At 43.1% G+C, this 26,266-nt stretch overlaps 1 protein-coding gene across 7 annotated transcripts in view; it reads right to left on the bottom strand.

The window, feature by feature from the left end:
- The window catches only part of cep112 (centrosomal protein 112), a 425,679-nt gene that overhangs the window by 265,115 nt on the left and 134,298 nt on the right, over positions 1-26,266 (bottom strand). For 6 of the 7 annotated variants that reach the window (XM_041216547.1, XM_041216546.1, XM_041216549.1 and 3 more), the window contains 2 exons: positions 3,823-3,922; positions 1,220-1,338 (listed from right to left, as the gene is read on the bottom strand). The exons of the other annotated variant lie outside the window; for it this stretch is intronic. In XM_041216547.1, coding sequence (XP_041072481.1) covers positions 1,220-1,338; positions 3,823-3,922 — 219 coding nt within the window. The remainder of the gene's footprint in view (positions 1-1,219; positions 1,339-3,822; positions 3,923-26,266) is intronic. 7 annotated transcript variants of the gene reach the window in all.

The raw sequence follows: 26,266 nt of genomic DNA, 5'->3' as shown, positions 1-26,266 counted from the left end.
AACTAGCACGTCCTTGCCCCCATGCTAACCGACATTGTAAATAGTTCCCTCTTCTCAGGTCCCATACCGTCTCTTTCAAAACCAATGTCATCAATCCCCTGCTCATAAATTCTACTTTTGCCCTCTCTTTCCTTGCAAACAACCACCCCATCTCCATCCTTTTAACTCCAAATTATTTGAATATGCTGTCACCTACCTACCTAACTGTGCCCATCTTTCTCACAACTCCATTCTTGAAGTTTTCAAATCAAGTTTCTGTCCTTGCCACAGTACTTGAAAAGTCTTAACTAAAGTCACAAATGCTATCCTCTGTGACTGTAGCAAATCATTCCTCCTTTGGCACAATTGACCACACCATCCTCTTCCAACATCTCTACGCTGTTGTCCAATTAATTAGGACTATCTTAACTTTGTTCCACTCTTACCTGTATAATCGTGGCCATGTCTTACAACGGTTTCTCTTCCCACCTCCACACCGTTACCTCTAAGATCTCTCAAGGAGCTATCTTCGGCATCCCATTCCTCCTCTTTCTCATCCACAAGCCCTTCCTTCAAAACATCATCCAGAGCTTCCACACGCATGATGTCAATACCCAGTTCTCTCTCGCTCCACCACCTCTTTTGACCTGTTCTCTACCTCTGTGCTGTCAGACTCCTTCTCCAACATCCAGTATAAGGGACAATTTCTTCCCATTAAACACTGGGAAGGCTGAAGCAATCGTTCATACCCTTGACACTAATTCCATCTGCCTTCTTGGCCAGTTTCAAACCAATTCACCACCTTGACCACCTCCCATCCATAAGTTCACTCAAACTCTGCTGTCTGAATTCTATCCTGCATCAAGTTTCACTCACCTGCCACTTGAAACCTGTACTGGCTCCCAGTCTCTCAAGCTCTCTAATTTAAAAATTTTATCCTCATATATCCCACAAATTCTAATGGGAAGGAGTTTTTGCAGAAGTTGTGGATTCTATGAGAGAGAATGCACTTGCATTTTTCCCACTTGTGTAAATTCATGGTCTATCTTACAAACTTCACAAAACCAAAGATGTTTGAAAATTGCCATGTTCTCTATCTAGTCACACAGCTTTCCCCCAATCACAAAACTGGGAAACTTTATCCACAAAAATGAGGTAATAATAATTTTAAAAAGCACACACACATGTAGATGATGAGAACAGCACAAGGAAAGTAGCCCAAATGTTTTAAACCCCTTACCTTTCTCTCCCAATCATTTTTTAAAGAATCAGCACTCTGCTCAGCCATCTTCTTCAACTCAACAATTTGGTTCTCTTTACTTTCTCGGATAACCTGTGATTCACGAACCAGGCTCTGAACTGTCGAAATGTATGGATAAAGGATTGAGTACACTGGATAAAGGAATATTGAAAGCTGTTTGCCACAGATGTGACCTTTTAGAAGCAGTATCAGTGCCTCTGGTTCTAGTTGTGTTAATTTTACAGTACTATGCAGTGAAAATTCCTGACTGAAAGCTTACGGTAATCAACAAAGTATTGTTCCTTTATCTGAGTTTCAGCTCTATTACTGGTTCTGACCAAGTTCTCTCAAGCTAAGGGAAAGGATTTCTAAAGATGTAAGGATATGCAATAACAGAACCTGCTGCATTTATACATTCTGCAGACACAATTTATATTTTGTGTATGTTACATTTATCATCTTCACTAATAACGTAAAGCTTTATTGATGTAAAATTATGATTCAGTTTTAATCTCTACCTTATAGCTAGTTCCTGCAAGATGCAGTTCATTCTAGACTTGTCAATGCCTCCATGAGTTACACAACAGCAACCAAGAGAAAATTACTTTTGGCTTTACCCCCTTCCCACATTTTACTGTAACTAACAGATCCTTCCCCTTCATGTGGCTCCTCGCAACAACTTGGCTAAGGTTTGGAAGTTGCTTTGTCAGGCATAGGTGTAAACTTGCCTCCTACTACCGCATGGTGGAGTGCATTTGGCAGAGAAATGTACTACAGAATTTTAACATGCATTCAATTTTTATCTAATACCTCATGATGGTATTTATTTCAGCGCTGCATTTTTTTGATAAAACCTTTTTACTCTAAATTTGATTGAGGGTTCAGCATCATCAAAGCACTTCCACATGTGAGCCTCTGCTGCTTATGTCCCAGATAACTAAGCGCGCTTATAACATGGCCAGAGATTGAGCAGAGAGCAAACCAACAATAGAAGACAGGTAGATTAGATCTATCAGGCTCCAATTCAGAGGATTTGGATTTATGGCTCAACCTCAACCACCTTTGACTTGTAATGATAGCCAGTTAAGCCACCAGATGGCTAGCCATAGGATAGAGAAACACTCTGCCTATGCAACAATTGGGGAGGTACACCTCCCATCAGATCAACCACAAAACCTTATCCTGTCTCCAACCTCCACATAAATTGCAAGTACTGTGAGGCAAAAAGGGCTACTGAGAGGAAATAACACAAGTAATAAAGTAGCAGATGTATATGCAAAAAGTTTGGCTTGCAATTTATTTGATGTGGATACAGGCCAGGTACCATTCTAGATTCACATATCATTGCGATCTTTACAGTAAAATTGCATAAAAGTAATAATAACCATGAACCCTGTGTAATAGGCAAGGGCTCATCACTCAGACTAAGAACATGCCAAGGATTCCAGAGCCAGGCAACAAAAAGCTTGGTGCCAGCTGACAATTTATACACTCCTGTGCACCACTTCGGGATGATTCATATTTTAAACACATTACATAAATTCAAGTTCCTGTTGCTGCTATACCAGCAAAAATGCACACATATCCAGCTAAGTTTCATCTTGGAATTTCTACATTTACACCACAAGTACAATGCTGAAGTTTATTGCATACCACGTTCACTTGTAATAAGTACAAAGGTCAAAACTAAGGTTTATTGTGGGGTATCAAAAAACGTGTTTATGTGAAAACTAATTATGTTTTTAATTGAATCACACTTTTGGAAACAGCCATGATTTGGCAGTACTCCAGCACAGATTCAATTTTGTTAATCTTGCAACAACTGTGTTCCAAATTTAACCTTTCACTGAGTATGCCATCACTCATGAACAGGATGAAGTTTTTTTTATCAATGTTCACCAGCTAAGTGTAATAAAGCACAACTACAACTTAAACATAACTCAAGTGATTTCAATTAACATTGCAACATACTTTCATCCAGAATTTCAAAATATAAGCAGAAGAGAAAGGAAGCCAGTCATTTCCTGCTGGCTATTGAGAGTTTGACAAGCAGGCCAACTGTCAATCTAGGAAGCTTGCTGCAAAACGTTGATTGCAATTGACCTCAGGTTGTTGTCATTTAGACCACACCCCTACCCCCACCCCCCCTCACCCCCCCACCACCCACAATCACACACTACAGAAGGATCCCAAGCAGTGGCTATAAAATAACACAGCAGGTTAACACAGCTCTGCCTTGGCAGATAGTAATACTAAATTATATAAATAACGGGTGCAAGAATGCGATTCGAAATGAAACAGCCTAATGTCACCTAAACCTATGGCGGACTACCTCCCTGAAAGGGCACAAGATTCACACAGAAAAGGGGTTCCGATAACACACTATAGAGCCATTGCTTTGTGGCCATCAACCTGTCTGAACCCCTCAATTAGACTTCTTTAAAATATTAATTCCCAAGTTTTAATAACCTCTTCAAAAGAACCATCCTTCTTTGTATCCCCACTCAATCCATGTAAAACATTCCAACTCTAAAGAAAGAGAAATTGCTGCAAAAAATTGCATTATGTTGTGGCAGAAAACTGCAACCTTGACTTTGGATTACCTCTCTTTTCCAGCTTCTTAGTAATCTCCTCTGCTTCCTTTTGCTTGTTTCTATACAGCGTCTTTAGCTCTTCAATCTCATTATTTTTCCGGTCTAAAATCTGAAATAAGAAACAAAAAATCTGAAAGTCCAGCACAACCCTATTTTCAAAGGGGTTTTCCAATTTCAGTACATATCTTTTCTTTAAATTTATTCTTTCACAGGATGCAGGCATCACAGCCTGAGCCAGCATTTATTGCCAATCCCTAATTGCCCTTAAGAAGGTAGTGGCGAGCCGCTTTCTTGAACTGCTGCAGTCCATGTGGTGAAGGTACACCCACAGCGCTGTTAGGAAGAGAGTTATAGGATTTTGACCCAGCAGCAGTGAAGGAACAGCAATATAGTTCCAAGTTAGGATGGTGTGTGGCTTTGAGTGAAACTTGCAGGTGGTGATGTTCCCTTGTATCTGCTGCCCTTGCCCTTCTAGGTAGTAGAGGTCATGGGTTTGGAAGGTGTTTGGTCATGGGTTTGGGATAGAACCAACTCAGTTCTAAGAAAAATCAAATTAAATAACTGAGCAACATAAAAATAAAATTTAAAAATTCCTTTGAAGAGAGCGCTGATAGAAGTGGTTTGGGCACTGATACATTGATAGATGTGGTTAGGGTATTAATTTTAGTAACATTATAAATAAGAGGTCAATCGAGCCAAAGACGCAAATGCCACTGTAAATAATAACCAGCTGTTCTTACCAAATTCATTCAACCCTCAGTATTGTTATATTTTTAAAGAAAAAAATATTACATATAAAGTGTAGAAAAACACTGCTGTTAGATTCTACAATATTTGTGTGAAAAATTGTAATTCACAAGTGACTGATACCAGTCTTTAATTCTGAAGTCATAACGTCAATAAGAGCGCATGATATACAAAAGCCCAGATTTCAATTCAAATCGTACACTTCCAACGAGGAGGGGTTGGCCACAAGTCTCCTCCAAACTATCTTTATTAAAACCCCCTCTCCAGATCAAGTTCAATATTGAGTGTTTGACTAAGAAGCTGTTCACTTGAAAATCAAACTGTTGCATTTGAGGTCCTGAAAAGAGCATGTCAAAGAGCAAACACTAAAAAAAACTGCAAAAGCTGCAGTGATCCCTTGGTCTTTTACCAAGAGACAAAGCAGATTAGACTGAGTAATCCATTATACTAATTAGTAGCCAATCAGTCTTAGCTAATTAATTTGTATTACAAACTGAACAAAAGCTTATATATAAACCTACAGTGTACCCATATTTTGGAACAAAGCTACATTTACCACCTCCATGATTTATTGGAACCAATATTCTCTTGGCAATTAAGTTGCGTGTCTCATCTTGTAACATTTTTGCACAGTTCAGCTGCATTAACTTTTTTATTTAGATACAGTTGTCACTGAGCATTTAAAACCGTATACTGATAATGAAATGTAAATAATGTTCCTGTAGCAAGATTGTTACTATTGGGAAGAAATAGGAAGAAGAGGTGGCAAAGGAATTCACAAGTTGACTAAACAATAGCCATGACATGGCTTAATATGTTTTAAAGCTGCTGTACAAGTGAAAATTGTTGTTGTTGTTGAAATACTATGCAGCTGTTAAATATCCTTTACTTGCTCCTGTCTACTGAAGAATACAAGTTAAATGTGTGGTTTCAAACATTTTCTAAGATTTATTTATTCACAAAATCATAGCAGCAAGTTGGAACAGGTTAGGGGTCAAAAGTAATGGAATCTTAAAGCTATCCCACAAACATACTGATATTGTTGACATCTTTAACATTGCTTTGCCAATCAATGGCCCTTCTAGCTTCCTGCTACAACACATATTGATATTCCTGCTATATTGTTGTCATTAACGAGTCTGCCTCTTAAAGAAATTCTAATCTTCTGAAGAATTCATTTTGTATGTTTTCAAGAAAAATGGTTTTGGGAATGCTTAGAATGACAGGCACACAGCGGCTGCCTTACTTTCATGGGACATGGTTTAACTTTTAAGGCTACCTTATCCACTAAGCTCACATGCCACTGTTTGGGAGCAAACCTTAACTAACATTAAGTAGAACTTAACTAAACTAATTAAGTATGGTGGTGGCATAGAATGCCAAAATGATTTATACACCCACGTACTCTCACCACTGGTATTCCAATTAGAATTACAGAAACACCATGGCGTCCAAAACTGTGAATTTGTACACTTCCAAAATGTTTTTTTTAAAGAGAATAAATAAGGCAGCAACAACTAGCCAAGAGCTAAATAAGCAGAAATTGTGTGTGTTTGGCTGCCTTTTCCTTAGCTCAGACTCTGCCTTTGATCAATCACTAAAAAAGAGTTTTGTTGCCTTAAATCTAATTAACACCATTGTATCTTTGAAAGAAACCATATTATGGCAAGCTCGAAATTTTAACATGCATATTGTGCAGAAAATAGCATAATTGTATTTTACAGGTACAAGATTTTGCATCTCATTGTATCCTGTGTGCATGTTCTCTGGGCAATCAAGTGACCTTCAGTGTAACCATTGGTGCTGGTTATGGTCAGTTTCATTAAAAGTTGTTGAAAGCCCACATTAATAAGCCACTTGTATATCGCATGAGTGCAGTTGGCTCCTGAGCAGTGGGCCACTCACAGATAGCAATAACTCCAAAGTAAACTTGCCCGATTCACTGAGGTTAGCAGCCAGGTGTTTACTGGATCTTCTTGACTCCCTGCCTTAGCAAATCCAGCAAGTTCATTTTTGCTGTTGCTTCCCAACAAAATCACCAAATCTGGTGTATCCAAGGTAGTGTCATTAGCACTACATTAGTCAATATAAAAGTTACTATATTTAGGGTACAAGTGAATTGCCTGTGAGGTTGACCATGGTCAATTAAAAAAAGGCTTTTTAGTATATAAGTTAACAACAAAGTTGGGGAGTGATATTTCAGAAACTCGTTCCACATCAACAACTGACGAGAGTCTGCAACTGTAACACAGACAACTGTACACAAGTTCCATTCTAAATGCTTACGTAGGCGTTTCAATGTAAAATATATCGACAGAAAGCATTACAAAAAAAACCATGACAATAAGTGAGTACGTACAAAAGATATTTTAATAATATGTAGAAAAGTTCTATCCCTTTCCTACAGGTATCTAGTTTTTGCTGTGTTTCCTAATACTTTGGTTCAGGGGAATGGATTCTGTAAGCAACTTAAATATATCATGCAACGCCCCCTAACTGAACGGTACAGCTCGAGACATTAACCCATTGCTAAAAATGACATAAAAAGGTTGGTATGTTTCTCTTTCACTGTTACTACTTAGGACTTCAGTTTCTTTCCTCTGATTTTTGTCTTCCAATTGTCTCTCCTTTTCTTGCAGATGTTGACTCTATTGCTGACACACACAGTCCCACGGGAACTGCCTCATGCAATATGTTATTCATGTCTGGGCCCTGTTATTGAGTGTTGGCAGGTTGTTCAACTGTGAGGGATATTCTGACATCCATCCATGCACATTTTTTCTGAACAATGGTTAGAAACGGGACCCCAACTAATTGTCCCTTCCCTAATGGAGCACTGCAGCCTATTGAAGCACCCACAGTGCAGCTTTGGCTGGGAACAGCTAATGACTCGTTTTCTGCTCATTTCCATGAGCTGAATTCTTGATGTAACTTCCAATGCTGTCTATATGTAAACACGGTCTTGTAGTATTTGGCTAATTAAGCTGACGTATCACCTGTGCTTTGAATTTTACAGCATCAAGGGACCAGTCAGTACACTGCACCTGTGACAGACCTCTGAAAAAAAACTATTTAATTCCCTACCGTTTTAAAAATAAATGTGGATGTAATTTAAACCTCTACAAGCTCTGCTGTGTGGGTTGATATTGAATTTAGCTTAATAATCAATTCTACTGCACAGTTTACTGAGGGCACAATAGTTGGTAGTCCAACTATTCTTCTATTCTTCCCTTGTCCTCACTTATCACCCCACCAGCCTCCGCATTCAAAGGATCATCCGCCAACTCCAGCATGATGCCACCACCAAACACATCTTCCCTTCACCCCCCCGTCGGCATTCCGTAGGGATCGTTCCCTCCGGGACACCTTAGTCCACTCCTCCATCACCCCCTACACCTCAACCCCCTCCCACGGCACCTTCCCATACAACTGCAGAAGGTGCAACACCTGCTTCTTTACTTCCCCTCTCCTCACTGTCCAAGGCCCAAACACTCCTTTCAAGTGAAGCAGCATTTCACTTGCATTTCCCCCAACTTAGTCTACTGCATTCGTTGCTCCCAATGTGGTCTCCTCTACATTGGAGAGACCAAACGTAAACTGGGCGACCGCTTTGCAGAACACCTGCGGTCTGTCCGCAAGAATGACCCAAACCTCCCTGTCGCTTGCCATTTAACACTCCACCCTGCTCTCTTGCCCACATGTCTGTCCTTGGCTTGCTGCATTGTTCCAGTGAAGCCCAACGCAAACTGGAGGAACAACACTTCATCTTCCGACTAGGCACTTCACAGCCTTCAGGACTGAATAATGAATTCAACAACTTTAGGTCCTGAACTCCCTCCTCCATCCCCACCCCCTTTCTGTTTCTTCCCCCTTCCTTTTGTTTTTTCCAATAAATTATATAGATTTTTCTTTTCCCACCTATTTCCATTATTTTAAAATATTTTTAAATCTTTTCTGCTCCCCCCACCCCCACTAGAGCTATACCTTGAGTGCCCTACCATCCATTCTTAATTAGCACATTCGCTTAGATATATATCACCAACCTTCAACACCTCTGTGTTCTTTTGTTCTTTTGTCTGTGACATCTTTTGATGATCTGCTTCTATCACTGCTTGATTGTCCCTACAACCACACCACCCCCCTCCACTTCTCTCCCCCCACCACACATACACACACACACCTTAAACCAGCTTATATTTCACCTCTTCCTTGGATTCACCTAGTTCTGTTGAAGGGTCACAAGGACTCGAAACGTCAACTCTTTTCTTCTCCACTGATGCTGCCACACCTGCTGAGTTTTTCCAGGTAATTCTGTTTTTGTTTTTTATTCTTCTACAAGGACCTCTACAAGCCTCCCAAAAATGCTTGAATAAAAAAATTGCAATAATGTTGTCCAATTGTTATTATGGGGGAAAAGGGGGTAGGGATGGTGAGGGAAGGCCAGAAAAAAAAAATCAGTCCTGAATGTTTCTGGAAGCATGATTCTGAAATGCTACTGTATTGCTCAAAGTGTGAACAAGTAGTATTATCATACAGGCTTACTGATAAGAGTCAATATAAACTTTATTTAGTCACTTACACATATACACACTAATATTGTTTCAAAGGAAAAATCAAAGAATACTCAGAACTGAAATGCCTTTTATCAGTCACTCAATTTATTTTAGAAGATGGGAGGAGGAAGAGAAGAGAAAGGGTAAAATTAAAAGCTACCTCCAAGTGAAAAATAAATTGTCTGGGAGTCAATTTAAAATCTAATAACATAATTTGGTTGTAACATCTAACAGCTGCCAAGTCATGGCAAACTGAATAATCTGAAGGCTATAAATAACGTGTTCATGTTTATGTGGCAAATCCTTTACGTTTTAGGGAAATGGTGTGGTATTTTCATACCAAAACAATAGCTCAAATTGACCTCAAAAGTACTGGGAATGAAGAAATGTTTGAAGCAATGCACAATTTATTTAATTTAAAAGATAAGGCTCAGAGCAGGAATTCATGGCTGAAACATTCAGATTTTAAATGCTTGAAAAAGAAACTACATAAACTAACAAAACAAGAAAATTACATCTCCAATAAATACTGTGCAGTCAGACATAAACCTGTTATCATTTTGGTCATAAATGTGCAATGGTAACTAACACTACCTGCTAGTCACCAACTATTTCTTGACTCTCAGTAATTAGTGATGCCATGAAGAACATTTCGACCAGAAGCTTGAAATAATATTATTAATATTCTCTGTATTTCAGCATGGACCCACAATGCAGAGATGTGTAGGTTACTGAATCAGCCTTGTAATGTCCCACATCTCCATGCAACTACACTTATATTAGGAAGGCCCTACAACTACTCCTGATACCTCAAAGCACCAGGAAAAACCATTGTGGCCCAATTCACCAGTCCCAAAATTCAAAATACACAATACACCATATTATATTTTACCTCTTACAACCTTCAACCACATCTTTAGCCAGGAATCTATATGAATCTCTCTCAAATTTGTTAACACTAACCTCCTCATTGTTTCCCTGCTAGTCTGTTTTATACATTCATTACCTTTGGATTAAGTAATTAAATATAAACTGATCATTCATCATCTGCAGATCAAAGACAAAAACAATAATAATTGTTGATATTGGTCCAAAAATGGTATAAGGGTGTACTTTCCATCTAAAGGAACAGGACCTGAGAATTTCAGAGTGAGGAAAAATTGGATCAGCTGTGTTTTGTTTCTTTGGAACAGAAGAGGCTGAAGGAAGATTAATTTGAGGTGTATAAAATTATAAGGGACCTAGATAGGGTGAATAGGAAGGATCTATTTCCATTAGCACAGACGTCAATAACCAGGGACATAGATTTAAAGTAATTGATGGAATTAAAAGAGGGTTGAGGAGAAACTTTATCACCCAGGGAGCTCACTGCTTAAAAGAGTGGTAAAAGCAGAAACCTTCAATGCGTTTAGAAGAAACTTGGATATGCACTTGAGATGCTGTAATCTAGAGCAGGATTTTGAGGTCTTCAGGCAGGCGCGGTGGGCAGGAAATGGTCCGCTGCCTGCGATGGGCCCCCGACCACAATTTCACGCTGGCGGGCCAATTAAGGCCCACACAGCGTGAAATGTGGCTCGTTACTGGTCAAGAAGGGCGGGGGGGGGGGTGCCAGTCGGCTGCAGGGTCCGATGGCAACCCAGCGGCCAGTTTAACAAAGGCCCAGGCAGCCCCTGGAAGGCTGCCACAGAAGATGTGCGTTAGCGAACTCAAGTAACGGAATCAAATGCAGCTGGAGATGCCAGACGGGAGGGCAGGTCGGGTGGGAACTTGGCCTCCCACTTTTTGGGTGAGTGCCTCGCCATCCTGCTGAAGGGGATATCTACCAGGAGGGACACCCTTGTCCCCGGAGATGGGAGGAAGCGGCCACCACATCTCACCGAGAGGGCACGGGAGGAGTTGGCAGTGCTGTGAGCAGCCATGACGTGGTGCGGCGCACATGGGTGCAATGCCGGAAGCGGTTCTATGACCTGCTGCGCTCAGGAAGGGTGAGTACCATGTTGGCATGGGTAAGTGTGCAGAAGTGTTAAGGTGTGGCCATCCTCCTCTGGACCTTAGGGCTGCTAGAGTCTGAGTGCCAACTGTCAATGACGCCAGAGTTGGCCAATGAGGTGAGCCCTGGCTGCTTGGACTGAATGCCTTGCAGCTTGAGGGCCACAACTCAGATGTGCCCTGCGAGGCGTTCCTCAGCTGGGGTTGGCCAGGCTGCAATGGCGCTGCAGGTAGAGTGGAGTAATCAATGCTCCTTCAGGAGAAGACAAGGCATAACCAAGCAGAGGGGGCACATAAAGGCAGAGGCCCGCCCAACCTCCAACTGCTCAGCAGGATGCCCTCGAGCTTGAGAGCTGGCATGCTCCCCCTGCAACCGGGTGTGGAGAGGCAGGGGTGCCAGACGAAGGTAGGAGCGCAGTACAGAGGTGAAAGTTTCAGATTGTGCAACCTTTCTAATGTAGTCTCATAATGAATGGGAGGCTTGAACCTGGAGTCCACATGGTGCATTGTCTTTCAAAGATCAATGATGCAGATCTCCATTCTCTCACCAGGGTGCCTGGCATGCACAGTGATTGTGTAGTGACTTTAACTAATGACATGTCCTTGTTCTCGCTTTTAGGTCTGTCAGCAGGCACTCGCTCTGTGGACCCCGAAGGTCCACCCCTGACGCTGGAGGGCCACCGGGCTTCACTTGCACCTATGTCACACCTGCTCTCTGAAGCAGGCACCAGCGCTGATACTTGCACCTCAGTGGGCATTAGATCAGCAGCTAGAATGTCAGTGCACATTCGTGAGGGCACTTCACAATTGCCTGAGATGCAGGCAGAGACAGAGAGTGCCCAGGGCACTGGCAGTCGGAGAACTGCTGAGGACCAGGACAATGCTCAGTCGAAGGCAGATGATGAACCCCTGGAGTCGTCCATTAGGTGGCAGATACTGGATGTCCAGTGAGAAATGCGGCAGGATCTGGCAGAGATCCATGAGGGTATGTGTGCCATGGTCTCCATTGTGGAGGGGTCCATGCGGAGCATAAGCACTGTGTTGACCCTCATGGCCAAGTGCACTGCCTCGTCCATTGAGAGACTGGTGGCTCTCATCGAAAGCCAGCTCCAGGAACAGAATGAGGGGGTTCATGGGGTTGCGCTTGGACCTGCAAGCCCTCATTCAGGCACTGACCTCAGGTGGTCAGTATCAGTGTGGGAGATAGATGAAGCCAGAATCCCAGTAAGGTGCCTGTCCATCAATGGTGAGCAGGGAGGTCCAGAGTCACCTCACGTTGGCACATGAGCTGCTTGATGTCTCTGTGGGCTCCTCTCAGGACGCTCTGGATGATGGCAGCAGCTCCTCGGTCCCTTTGCCAGTGACCGTGGCATTTGATGAGGCTGTGACGATTAAGGAGATGCCAGCCATGGCACAGGCTGCTCCCTCCCAGGCAGGGTCAGCACAAGCTCCACTGGCCAGAGGACAACCACCAAGGTCATCAAGGCCAACAAGACAGCAGAGTCAGCAGCCTATCTCCAATGCCGGTGCGGTGGGGGGGCAAGACATAGCACGTGGAAATGTTAAGTTAAAGGCACCATGGCCACAAAAGGGACAGTTCATGGGAGATTTTTTCTGTTCATTTATGTTTGGTTTATCTTTACTGGTCTGGGAATGAAGACCAGAGAAGGCTATGTAAATTTTTTTGCATTGTCAAAATGAGGTAAATTTTGTTTTTATCATAATGGCCTGAGTATGCTTCACCATTTTTTTTGCCTTTATGCAGGGTACGCCAGTATGTAATGCTGGACATGAGTGGCTCTGAACTTTATTGTACAGGCACTGAGTGTTCTTTGTGTTCAAATGAAAGGGTCATTTCAGACATCCGAGATGGAGGAGGCAGCCCTGGCATGCACTTGAAGCTGATCTTTGGTAGCCTAGCTGAAGGAGGGTTAGATCAAAGCATCCCTGCTGTCCCTGCCTCTCTGAAGCTTACTGAGGTCTGGCTCCACACCCTCAGTGTTCTCTTCACTGTGTTCCTCTTTGGACTCAGTACTGGACTCATCATCTGTGGCCTCTGCAGCTGTGTCAAGATCCTCTTCCTCCAGTGTGTCTCCCCCCTTGCCAATGCCAGGTTGTGAAGATTGCAACATGCATCCACGATCAGTGACACCCCCTCTAGGGGTATTGTAGTGTGCCCCCTGAATGGTCCAGGCATCGGAAGCGCATCATGAGAAGACCTATGGTCCTCTCTATCACCGCCCTTGTGGCAGCCTGACTCGCATTGTAACGCTTCTCTGCCTCTGTTCTTAGGTGGCGGAGAGGCATCATGAGCCACCTCTTCAACGCACAGCCCTTGTCGCCCAGTCGGGCTGGAGCACTGAAAACACTTGGCACCTGGGGGTGCCTCAGGATATAAACATCATGGGTGCTTCCGAGATATCTTGCACAGACTTGCAGAATCTGCATCCTGTGGTCACGCACTATCTGCACGTTCATGGAATGGAATCCCTTCCTTTTGACAAAGGCATCCAGCTGACCCGCTGGCACCTTGATGGCCATGTGTGCGCAGTCAATTGCACCCTGGACATGGGAAAACTCAGCAATCGCTGCAAAGCCTCTGGCTCGCTCAGTCTGGCTCCCCTCATCCGTATGGTAAAGAAGAAAAGGTTAGTACCTGACTGAACAGAGCTTGTCACCAGCTTGACGCAACTATGGACAGCTGATTGGACGGCTCCACACATCACTGACCACTAGAAAGAACCGGAGACACAGAGGTTGAGGGCCACTGTGACCTTCAGTGCCACTGGCATGGACAGTGCACCCAAACAGTCAGAGCTGATCTCAGGCCCAATCGTTTGACAAATGGAAGTCAGTCTTCCTTGAGAAGCGGTGCCTCCTTTTGCATTGTACCTCAGATATATTGAGGTAGCGGCATCACCTTCTGTAAACCTTGGCAGCAGGATAGTGGCGTCTTTGTCCACCCCTTCTGCCTTGGACTTCCTGCTGGCCCTATGCCCCTTGTGCCTGCGCCTCTCCTCCCACAGGTTGCTCCCCTGGAAGCTGCATTGGAACACCTGGCCTTCTCTCCCCTCTGCCCCTCTCTTCCTCCTCAGAGGAGGTGCCTCCAGCAGAGACCACAATCCCCATTACCAGAGTTACAGAAGGCTGTCAGATACCTGGAAGGGTCCACATGATCTGAATCCTCTGGGGGTCTTGGAGATACCAAGGAGTTTTGAAATGAAGCCTGCGAATGCTAAGAATGAAGCTCTGAACAGAGATGAATCTGCCAAGTACCAATAAGTCACCAGCAGCAAACTATGTACTAAACTCTCCACTACTGACACTGGCAATGCTGCTCACCCATTTTATCCCGCCCGTGGATGAGGTTTTTGAAAATGTCGTCTGGCCACCTTTCTGTTTTGCCCGTGCGATGAGTGCAAAATCACATGGGCAATGAAAAATCAGGGTCAATTGGCTTTTTAATGGCCTTAAGTGACCACTTAATTAATGGCAGGCGTGGCTCCAGCACCTGTTCATGCCTGCCAACCAAAATATCACGTGAGTGCGCAATGACATCAGGACGCTCACCTGATGTCATCACGTGCTATTTTACACCCAATCAGGTTGGGCATGTGCCCACCGGCGGGACGTAAAATTCTGCCCCTAGTGTTGGACGGACCAAGAGTTGGAAAGCAAGATTAGATTAGCATAAGCATAACTTCCTTGCTTTCACAGAATCAAACAGTGCAGAAGATGCCCTTCGGCCCATCGAGTCTGCACCGACACGTGAGAAACATCTGACCTACCTAATCCCATTTACCAGCACTTGGCCCATAGCCTTGAATGTTACGACGTGCCAAGTGCTCATCCAGGTACTTTTTAAAGGATGTGAGGCAACCCGCCTCCACCACCCTCCCAGGCAGTGCATTCCAGACCGTCACCACCCTCTGGTTAAAAAGGTTTTTCCTCACATACCCACTAAACCACCTGCCCATCACCTTGAACTTGTGTTCCCTTGTAACTGACCCTTCAACTAAGGGGAACAGCTGCTCCCTATCCACCTTGTCCATGCCCCTTATAATCTTGTACATCTCGATCTGGTCGCCCCTCAGTCTTCTCTGCTCCAACAAAAACAACTCAAGTCTATCCAACCTCTCTTCATAACTTAAATGCTTCATCCCAGGCAACATCCTGGTGAATCACAATATTTTCATTTACAAACTCAAGGATCCCATATGCTCTTTTAACAACCATTTCTTGTTCTGTCGCCTTCAAAGATTGGCGTTAAATACATTTTATCTCTCTGACCTGCTGGAGATCAAGGAATTGAAGGTCTCTTCTCACTGCCAGTCCCCAGTGTCTGATGAAAGTTTCTTGAAACACACTCAACCACCTTCCCACTACTTTGGTCATACAAAAAAATAAATTAGCACTCAATTGACAATGTAGTTGCAGTGCTAATTAATCTGAGAAGAGCAGTAGTTCACTCTGGTGCCCCAAATGTTCATTTGAAATCAAGATCGATAGTTTTGGGCAAATTAAATTGGGGGGACGCCACGGGCAGGGGTGCTTTTAGAACATGAGAAATAGAAGCAGTAGTGGACCACAGTCCATTAAGTCTGCTCCGCCATTCAACAGGATTATGGCTGATCTTGGGCTTCAACTCCATTTTTCCATCCGCTCTCCATATCCTGAGACACCCTTAATTCCCTAAGTGACCAAATATCTGTCTATCCCAGCCTTAAATGTATTCAACAACAGATCATCCACAACCCTCTGGGGTAAAGGATTCAAAGATTCACAACCCTTTGAGTGAAGTAATTTCTCCACAGCTCAGTCCTAAATGACTGGCTCCTTATCCCAAGACTAAGCAACCATGTTGTAGATTCCCCAACAATCTCTCAACATCCACCCTATCGAGCCCCTTCAGAATTTCGTAGGTTTCAATGAGATCGCCTCTTGACTCTTCTAAATTCCAGAGAATACAATTAGTTAGCTCTTTTTCAGCTGGCACAGACATGATGGCCTGAACGGCTTTCTTCTGTGCCACAAATGTTTCTATGGAGTCCTGGAAACTGCTTCCCAGTCTTAAAAACAGCAACTAACTGTTACCCTTTGCTTTCTGCCACTGAGCCATTTGGGGGATCTAACTTGCCACTTCATGTGCCCTTGGATCCTGTGGGTTCTTACATTTTTGACTAGTCTGCCATATGGGACCTTGTCAAACACCTTGCTAGACTCCATGTAGAGTACATCAAATGTGCTAATCTCACTGATTAAATTATTCAACTATCAAGCAAGACTAGATCTATTAATTAGCATAAAGGGGGCAGGCAGTGGCATAGTGGTAATGTCACTGGACTAGTAACCCAAAGCACCAGGCTAATGCCCTGGGGACATGGGTTCAAATCCCATCATGACAGCTGATGGAATTTAAATTCAATTAATAAATCTGGAATTAAAAGCTAGCTTAAGGTAACCTTGAAACCACTGGCGATTGTCATAAAACCCACCTGGATCACTAATTTTCTCCAACAAAGGAAGTTTGCCATCGTGGTTGACTTTTAAGTTCCCCCTGAAATGGCCTAACAAGCCACTCAGTTGTATCAAACTACTACAAAGTCTAAAAGGAATGAAACCGGACAGGCCACCTGGAATCGACCTCGGCACTGGAAGCAACAACGGCAGACCCAGCCCTATCAACTGACAAAGTCCTCCTTACTAACATCTGGAGTCCTGTGCCAAAATTGTGCCAAAAGCTGTCCCACAGGCAGCTGTCATAATCATGGAATCATACCTAACAAATAAAGTCCTACACACCACCATCACTATCCCTGGGTATGTTCTGTTCCACCAAGAGGACAGACCCACCAAAGGGGGTTACACAATGGTGAGGAGGGAATAGCCCTGGAAGTCCTCAACATCTACTCTGGAGCCCATGAAGCCTCATAGCATCATGTCAAATATGGGCAAGGAAAGCTCCTGCTGGTTACCACCTACCATTCCCCTCTCAGCTGATGAATCAGTACTCCTCCATGTTGAACACCAATTGGAGGAAACACTGAGGGTGGCAAGGGTGCAGAATGTACTCTGGGGGCCTTCAATGTCCATCACCAAGAGTTGTTCGGTAGCACCATTGCTAACCGAATAGTCAAGTCTTGAAGAACATAATTGTTAGACTGGGTCTTTGGCAGCTAGTTCCCTATATTGTGATCTGTAACCTCATGGAATGGCATATTCCCCACTCTACCATTGCCATCAAGCTTGAGGGTCAACCCTGGTTCAATGAAGAGTGCAGGAGGTCATGCAAGGAGCAGCACCAGCACCTAAAAATGAGGTGTCAACCTGGTTAAGTTGCAACACAGGACTACTTGCATGCCAAAAGCGGAGGCAGCATGTGATAGACAGAGCTAAGCGATCCCACAACCAAAGGATCAGATCTAAGCTCTGCAGTACTTCCGCATGCAGTCTTGAATGGTGGTGGACAATTAAACTACTAACTGGAAGAGGAGGCACCACAAATATCCCCATCCTCAATTATGGGGGAGTCCAGCACATCAGTATAAAAGACAAGGCTGAAGCATTTGCAAGAATCTTCAGCCAGAATGATACATCGCAGCCTCCTCCTGAGGTCCCCAGCATCACAGATGCCAGTCTTCAGTCAATCCAATTCACACCATCTGATATCAAGAAGCAGCTGAAGGCACTGAATGCTGCAAAGGCTATGGGCCCTGACAACATTCCAGCAGCTGAAGACTTTTGCTCCAAAGCTAGCTGCACATCTAGCCAAGCTGTTCCAGTATAGCTACAATGCTAGCATCTACTTGGCAATGTAGAAAATTGCCGTATGCCCTGTACACGAAAAGCAGGAAAAATCCAACCTGGCCAACTGCCACCCCATCAGTCTACTCTCGATCATCAGCAAAGTGATAGCAAGTGTTGTCAACAGTGCTATCAAGTGGCACTTACTCAGCAATAGACTGCTCCCTGGTGCTCTGTTTGGGTTCCGCCAAGGCCATTCAGCTCCTGACCTCATTCCAGCCTTGGTCGAAACATGGAGCTGAGCTCAAGAGGTGAGGTAAGAGTGACTGCCTTTGACATCAAGGAGCCCTAGCAAAACGGAGTTAATGGGAATCAGGGGGAAAGCTCTCCACTGGTCGGAGTCATACCTGGCACAAAGCAAGATGGTTGTGATTGTTGGCGGCTAATCATCTCAGTCCCAAGGCATCACTGCAGGGGTTCCTCAGGGTAGTGTCCATAAGTAGCAAGACCCAAACAATATTCAGGTTTGGGTTGACAAGTGGCATGTGAAATTCAAGTGCCAGGCAATGACTATCTCCAAGAAGAGAGAATCTAACTATCTCCCCATGACATTCAATGGCATTACCATCACTGAACCCCCCACAACAACATTCTGGGGGTTAACTTTGACCAGAAACTGAACTGGACCAGCCATATAAATACTGTGGCTACAAGAGCAGGTCAGAGGCTGGGAATTCTGTGGAGAGACTCACCTCCTGACTCCCCAAAGCCTGTCCATCATCTACAAGGAGTGTGATGGAATACTCTCCACTTGCCTGGATGAGTACAACTCCAACAGCACTCAAGAAACTCGACGCCGTCCCAGACAAAGTAGCCGGTTTGATTGGCACCCCATCCACCGCCTTCAACATCCACTCCCTCCAGCCCTGACGCACAGTGGCAGCAGTGTATACCGTCTATGAAATGCACTGCAGCAACTCAACAAGGCTTCTTTGACAGCACCTTCCAAACCCGCAAACTGTACCACCTAGGAGGACAAGGGTAACAGATGCGTGGGAACTTGCACCACCTGCAAGTTCCCCTCCAAGTCACACACCATCCTGACTTGGAACTATATCGCTGTTCCTTCACTGTGACTGGGTCAAAATCCTGGAATTCCCTCACTAACAACACTGTGGGTATTCCTACAACAGATGGGCTGCAGCAGTTCAAGAAGGCAGCACATTACCATCTCTCCAGGGCAATTAGGGAGGGGCAATAAATGCTGGCCTAGCCAGCGATGCCGATATCCCATGAAGGAATAAAAAAGCCTAAACCCAATTTGATAATTTATTTTTAAAAAAATCAAACAAACATAGGGATAAAGTTAAAACTAAATCGGAAGGGATATCAATACAAATGGGATCTGAATTTTTCAGTAAATTGAAATCTGAGGTATACAGGCAGCAAGAGTGAAATAAAACATTTAACCTCCCTATAAAATAAACCAACATCAGCACAGGAAAGCAGCTGATTGGTGAGTAGCTGGTGAGTTTTTAATTATTTAAGTCACAGAATCATAAAATGGTTGTAGCACAGGAGGAGGCACTTAGCCTGTTGTGTCCATGCCAGCTCTCTGGAAGAGCAACTCACCTGGTCCTATTCCCCTGCCTTTTCTCTGTAGCCCTGCAATTTTTTTTGAATCATGTAATAATCCAATTCTCTTTTGGAGGCCTCAATCGAATCTCCCTCCACCATACTCTCAAGCAGAGCATTCCAGATTCTAATCATGCATTGCGTAAAATTCTTTTTCCTCGTGTCACCATTGCTTCTTTTGCAAATCTCCTTAAATCGGTGGCCTCAGGTTCTTCCTTCTGGCTATAATCATTTAATGATACTATGCAACCTCCTCAAAAAATTCAGTCAAGTTAGACAGGCCCAACGTTTTCTTAACAAATCTATTCTGAAGGGGTTTGACAGAGCATGTTCGAAGGGATTGCTTCCTCTGGCTGGGGAATCTAGAACACGGGGCACGGTTTTAGGGTAAGGGGTTGAACATTTAGGACTGAGATGCAGAGAAATTTATTCATTCAGAAGGTTGTGAATCTTTGGAATTCTCTATCCCAGAGGATTGTGGATGCTCTATTGCTGAATATATTTAAGACCCAGATCGACAAATTATTGGTCTCTCGTGGAATCAAGGGATTTGGGAAATGGGCAGGAAAGTGGAGTTGAGGCAATGATCATCCACCATTGTACTGAATGGTGGAGCAGACTCGAGAGGCCACATAGTCTATTTATGCTCCTATTTCCTAAGTTCTTTTTGAGAGTCCTACTCTTTAACTTTCTGGGAATGTATTTGTTCTGAACTCTGAGTCTCCTCTGTAAATATCTCCTACTGCTGTGACACTGATTTACCTTCAAGTAGTTGTTTACAGTTCAGTGTTGCCAAATCACATCTCAGCTTAGTAAAGTTGGCATTTCCCCAATTTAAAAATTTTATTCTAGGTTTACCATTGCCCTTTACCATAATAATGTTGAGTCTAACTGAATGATAATGGCCCATAACTTCTGGTGGAATGGCAATTGAGTTGGATTGCCACTCCACTTGTAGTTACCTTGAAATCCAGCTGCTCTTATCTTACCCAACCTTCCGACTCAGGCTGGGCGAGATCTCTGTAGTGCAGAAGGTTCCCAAGGCCTACAGTCGAGGGCAGCTCAGTCGCAGGTAAGTAAGCCACGCAGCCTTTTTTACGGCACCAGTCAGGTAGGGTCAGGTCAGGCCTTTGCAGGGGGTTGCTGGGGGAGCTGTCTGGAGTGGGCAGTCAGGTTGGAAGGGGGAGTCGGGTTAGGAGTCGGGGGGAGAAGTTGTGTCAGGGGTGGGTGGGGTGTCGGGTCAGGAGGAGGGAAAGAATCAGGAGGGGCGGCATAGTCGGGAGTCGACCCATGGGAGATCAGGGGCAGGGGGTGGTCAGTGCTATAGTTACCCAGGAGCTAAAAGTGGTTTTAATTCTAACTTTTTCTGGATAACTATTTCTGTAACGTAGTCAGAAGCATCTGAAGTTTGTGATTTAAATCACATTTTGGATGGTTCCCAGTTCAGGGAAATTGCCCAACAGAACTTTAAATTTCCTGAGCAATTGCAGTGTAATTGTAACCTGGGAACTTCTGGCTTGGTGGGGGGGGCAGTGTACCTTTGTGGTATCCTCCAGGCCTAATGCTTTCTCACTGATAACACCTTCAACCTACCCAGCTTAATTTTCTAAAACTCAATCCAAAATTGCCCCTGCTCTTGTTGTAACATTGAAAAAAAAATTTCTCTGAACTTTAAGAATTCTGTTCCCTCTGCACTTTTTACACTGATTTTATCCGAGTTAATATTAAGGTAATTGAAACTCACTATTATTACAGCCCTATTGTTTCTGCACTTCTCAGTAATTTGCCTACATATTTACTCTTCTATCTCCCTCTGGCTGGGGGTCAATAGATTACTCCCAGCAATGTGATTGCCCCTTTTTTGTTCCTTGGTTCAAGCCTATGGTTTAATTTGATGATCCTTGTCCCTCCTCACTGCTGCAATTGTTTCTTTAACTAATATTGTGACTGCCCCCTCCAACTCCCTTTTAATCCTGCCTGAAAATCCTGTAACCAGGTCTGTTGAGCTGCCAATCCTGTTCTTCTTTAAGCCATGTTTCAGTAATAGCTTTGATGTCACACTTGCAAGTGTTTACGTGTGCCCTCAGCTCATCTGCCTTATTCACTAGACTTCTTGCATTGAAGTGTACACCACTGATCATTGAAAAGCTCTTTTATTGTCTAGTTTCTGGCCTGTCTTCTCTGCCCTTCATACTCATTTAGTAATTTCCTGTCTTTCATTTCCAACTTTGCTTCTCTCCCGTGATGGGGTTGGCAGTTGGCAGGGTGTGTGCCCAAGGTGGTGGTTCTGCTAGTGGATGCAAAACACATGCGCAAGGCAGCCAAGGTCTGGCATTGCCTCTGAAAGGCACACAACGGGTCAGTGTGAGCTGGAGCTGGTGCCATTTGGCACACGCACATGGTGCGAGGATCAGCTCTTGGAGTAGATGGACCAGACAGCAACCTCAGCATCTTGGCAAGTGCAGTACTGAGGGAGCACTATCAATTGTTTTTAAATATTCTCTGTCTTTGCAGTTCAATGATTCTCGATGTTCCTGAGTATTTGTAATTTAATATTACAGTTATCTCTGGGGTATGTGTCAAAAAGGCAGCAGCCTGGCAGAGTATTTAAATACAGCACTAAAACCTGCGATCACATCATCCAGAGTGCAAGGTAAGCAGGTCAGGGTGGCCAGTTTTGCGTTCTGGCAGAGAAGGTATGCCACAGCTGGAAAAGAAGCCCAAGGCAGCTGGATCCATGAGAAGGGTTGAGAGGGATCTGCCAAAGTTTGGCTTTTGATGAAAATTCTATGCATGGAACTTGGTTGGAGTAAAGCTATCTGATGGCAATTGATGGCTAAAGCCTTGAATAAAAGGAGCTGGAATTTTATCAGAGGATGTCCAGAGCTTCAAAGGGCTTTGTGGCTGGAATTGGTGCCGTATATGCTAAGTGGACTCCCCAGTAAATCTATGAGATCTATCTTTCTTATATCTGTTATTTAAAGTGTAATTTATGGTTTGTATTGACCACAATTTGCCTGTTAATTCATGTTGATTTTGGTTTGATTGTTAAAACAAAAGTTATAAAAGGTGAAACAAAAACAGAATTACCTGGAAAAACTCAGCAGGTCTGGCAGCATCGGCGGAGAAGAAAAGAGTTGACGTTTCGAGTCCTCATGACCCTTCATAAAAGGTGAAATCTTATCACTTTTTCATTGGGGTCACTTGGTAAATTTGGTTCTTTAGTTTGTTGGGGATCATAACACCTCTCTGAATCTGTGCTGAGGTTCCCATTCTCCTACTGCTAAGCTAATTTAAACTCTCTCCAACAACACCAGCAAACCTATAGTTCTTAAAATTATAAAAATAGAGGTCACATTATCACAACAAAATATCTAAATTTAAAAAGACTGGCAAGCAAGAATTTCCCAGTAAAGAACATAAATGTATTATATACACAGTGGCCTATTAATTCTCAACAACCAATACAGAAGATAATGGGAGTCATTCATTTTTACCCATGTAGGTCTAGTGTCTGAGTTTGTTGAACGATGCAGGGAGTATCAAATGTACTTCACCTGTGCACCGCATCAGCAAAACAGAAAAAAATCTTTCATCGGATTCATCTGTCCAAAGCATTTTATGCTGTCACTAGCAAGAAATAGCAAATGAAAGCTCAGCTGAACAAAAAATTACAACCTGCACATCAAAGCTTAGTCAATAGAAGGTCAGAGTCTTGTCCTGCTTTGTACTGATTCTCACCAGGCCAGACACTACTGGTCATCTGTGGTAAATATACTCAAACTAAGTTAATATGCCCCAAGATGCACCTGAGCAAATATTAGCATCCAACACAGAATGCTTTGATGTGAGGATGGGAATCTGTTTTCAGCATAAGGACTTCCTGTCTGCTGTTACAGTGATTGAAGGAACCCCAACCGTAACATTCTTACATTCTACAACTATAAGAAATAATCTGTTGTAGCATCTGTTAAGTGTGAGATCCAAAAAGGAGGCCTCAAAACTAAATCATCCTGTCAACTCTTTCAGAACTTTGTTCTCATGAATCACAAAGATGGATCAAGCCACACTGGGTTTCAATAGCAAAGCCAGACTCAGATGAAGACCCCGTTTAATATTTTTTTTACATGAAGGCAAAACTATCCGTTCAATAATCCACCAGTTTATTTAGCATTTTGTGTCCTTATCACTCTTCCCCAGACTCTTCAAAATTAGGCCAATTTATCACAGCCATTAGTGTTAGGCAGAATGATGTGATGCTTTAATATGGTTTTACAGAAAGTCATTATTTTAACAAAGCAACTGCTTAGTATTCCCAGCATCAAAAGTTAGTAAGGGATCTTTGAATTAAACTAAGCTAGCCCGGTTCCGTTTGAAGGAGGTGTAATTTACTTGTTTTCCTTTTTCAAAATTATTACATACAAACACACGAATCAGGAGCAGGAGTAGGCCACTCAGCCCCTCAAACCTGCTCTGCCATTCAATAAGATCATGGTTGATCTGATTGTAACCTCAACTCCACATTCCTACTGGCCCCAATAACTTTTCATCCCCTGGCTTAAGAAGAATCTATCTAGCTCTGCCTTAAAAATATTCAGACTCTGTTTCCACCGTCTTTTAAGGAAGAGTTCTAAAGACTCATAACCCTCCGAGAGAAAAAACATTTCTCCTCATCTGTCTTAAATGAGCGATCCATTATTTTTAAGCAGTGACCCCTAGTTCTAGATTCTCCCATACGAGAAACCATCATTTCCACATCCACCCTGTCAAGGCCCCTCAGGATCTCTTGCTCTTTTAAACTCCAGTGGATACAAGCCTAGCTTGTCCAACCTTTCCTCATAAGACAACCCACCCATTCCAGGTATTAGTCTATTAAACCTTCTCCGAACAGCTTCCAATGCATTTACATCTTTTCTTAAATAAGGAGACCAATACAGTACACAATACTCCAGATGTGGTCTTGCCAATACCCTGTGTAACTTAAGCATAACTTCTCTACTTCTGTATTCAATTCACCTCACAATAAACAATAACATTCTATTAGCTTTCCTAATTACTTGCTGTTCCTGCATACTAACCTTTTGCGATTTATGCACTAGGATGCCCAATCCCTCCACAATCTCTCACCATTTAGATATGCTTCTTTTTTATTCTTCCTGCCAAAATAGGCAATTTCACATTTTCCCACATGATACTCCATTTGACAGATCTTTGCCCACTCACTTAACCTATCAATATCCCTTCGTAGCCTCCTTATGTCCTCTTCCCAACTTAATGTAAACTGTATCGATTTTAATTTTTTTTTGCCTTACCAGGTACATGGCCACCTGTATACACCAGCCTTACCAAGTGCATTACTACTTGCATATGCCAACCTTACCAGGTGCCTGGGTATTTAAAGATGGAAACTGCCCTGGTTCTAAATGAGGCCATTTCTCTATTGCTGAAATGTATTTTTGGATTTAAAGGAAGGTTAAAACTGGCCTACATCAAAACCAAAATGACAAGGTTAGCGGGATAGCTGAAAGACCTTTTCTCATTCTTACATTCCAACAATAAAGTTCATTGCAGTGCGAAAAAAATAGCTTAAAGGTGAATTTTATTCACAATTTAGGTAAAGGCCAGTTTAATCATGGAATTGAAACTAATACTGCAGAAGCAAGGGTTCCAAACCACTCCATTCAAAATAACTCCTGAAAATCGAATAAGGAGCGACCCCAACACAGCACAGAATGTTCCACACAGCAAACTATTGAGAATAAATATATATATATGACTATTAATATGGATGTGTTGAGGAAGGGGGGACAAATTTGGAGAAAAATGGAAATTGTAAAAAAGTGACAGCTGAGCCCTTTGTACAGTTTCTAGCCTATTGTACTCCATCCAGAGCACAGCATCATTATAAAAATATGGCTAATTTGATTCAATATCAACAAATTCCACTTGTGACTAATGATGTTTTGTGACTAGTAACACAGCTGTATCTTGCAGCTACTGAAGTTTGATCTTTAAATGAGCATGGCCATGACTTTTCTTTTCTTGTAGGAAATTCAGAAAACATGACTAACCACCTCAGAAAGTGGAGGATAGCTCTTCGGTCTGAATAGGCTTCAAGGTTACAGAGCAAAATATGAAAGAATCCAATAACCCACAGACAACAGTCATGTGTAGAACAAGGTCTTAATCTCAAGATTCTTGGATGTTTTAGCAAAAAAACAACTTGTCATTTGCTGCTCCAACTTTCTGTATTGCATTATACCAACTGGAGCAATTAGAAATTGAATTTACACTACTTGTAACTGAAGTGCTAATGAGGATCTTGGATTTTCCAAGAGTCACTATTTTGGACTCTGTTCACAATCATCCTCATCATGTTGAAAATGTTGACTGTTTTCCTGCCTATAAATTATAGATTATTTTCATGCTGACATAAACATAGGGCAGAATTTTTCGATGCGGGGGTGGGCCCAACACACCGACCTGTAAAATGACCCGCAATGATGTCAGGCATGCGTCCCGACGTCATTGTGCACCTTCACGACATTTCGTTCAGCAGGCACGTGCTGGAGTTGGCTGCACACCCGCCAAAATGTAAACGGCCTATTAAGGACATTAAGAAATCAATTGAGCCACTTGAGAACACTGCCCATCCAACTTTAAGGTTGGCAGACAGGCAGGAAGCCCAAGCGGCCTTTGTGTTTTTCAGCAAACCTCATCCACGAGCGGGATGATGTTTCCTGAAGCTTTTATTAAATAAATGAATTAGTTTTCATACATATAAA

This window comes from Carcharodon carcharias, chromosome 22 (assembly GCF_017639515.1).
Source record: "Carcharodon carcharias isolate sCarCar2 chromosome 22, sCarCar2.pri, whole genome shotgun sequence".
NCBI classification, from domain to species: Eukaryota; Metazoa; Chordata; class Chondrichthyes; order Lamniformes; family Lamnidae; genus Carcharodon; species Carcharodon carcharias.
This window is presented reverse-complemented; position numbering and strand designations above follow the sequence as displayed.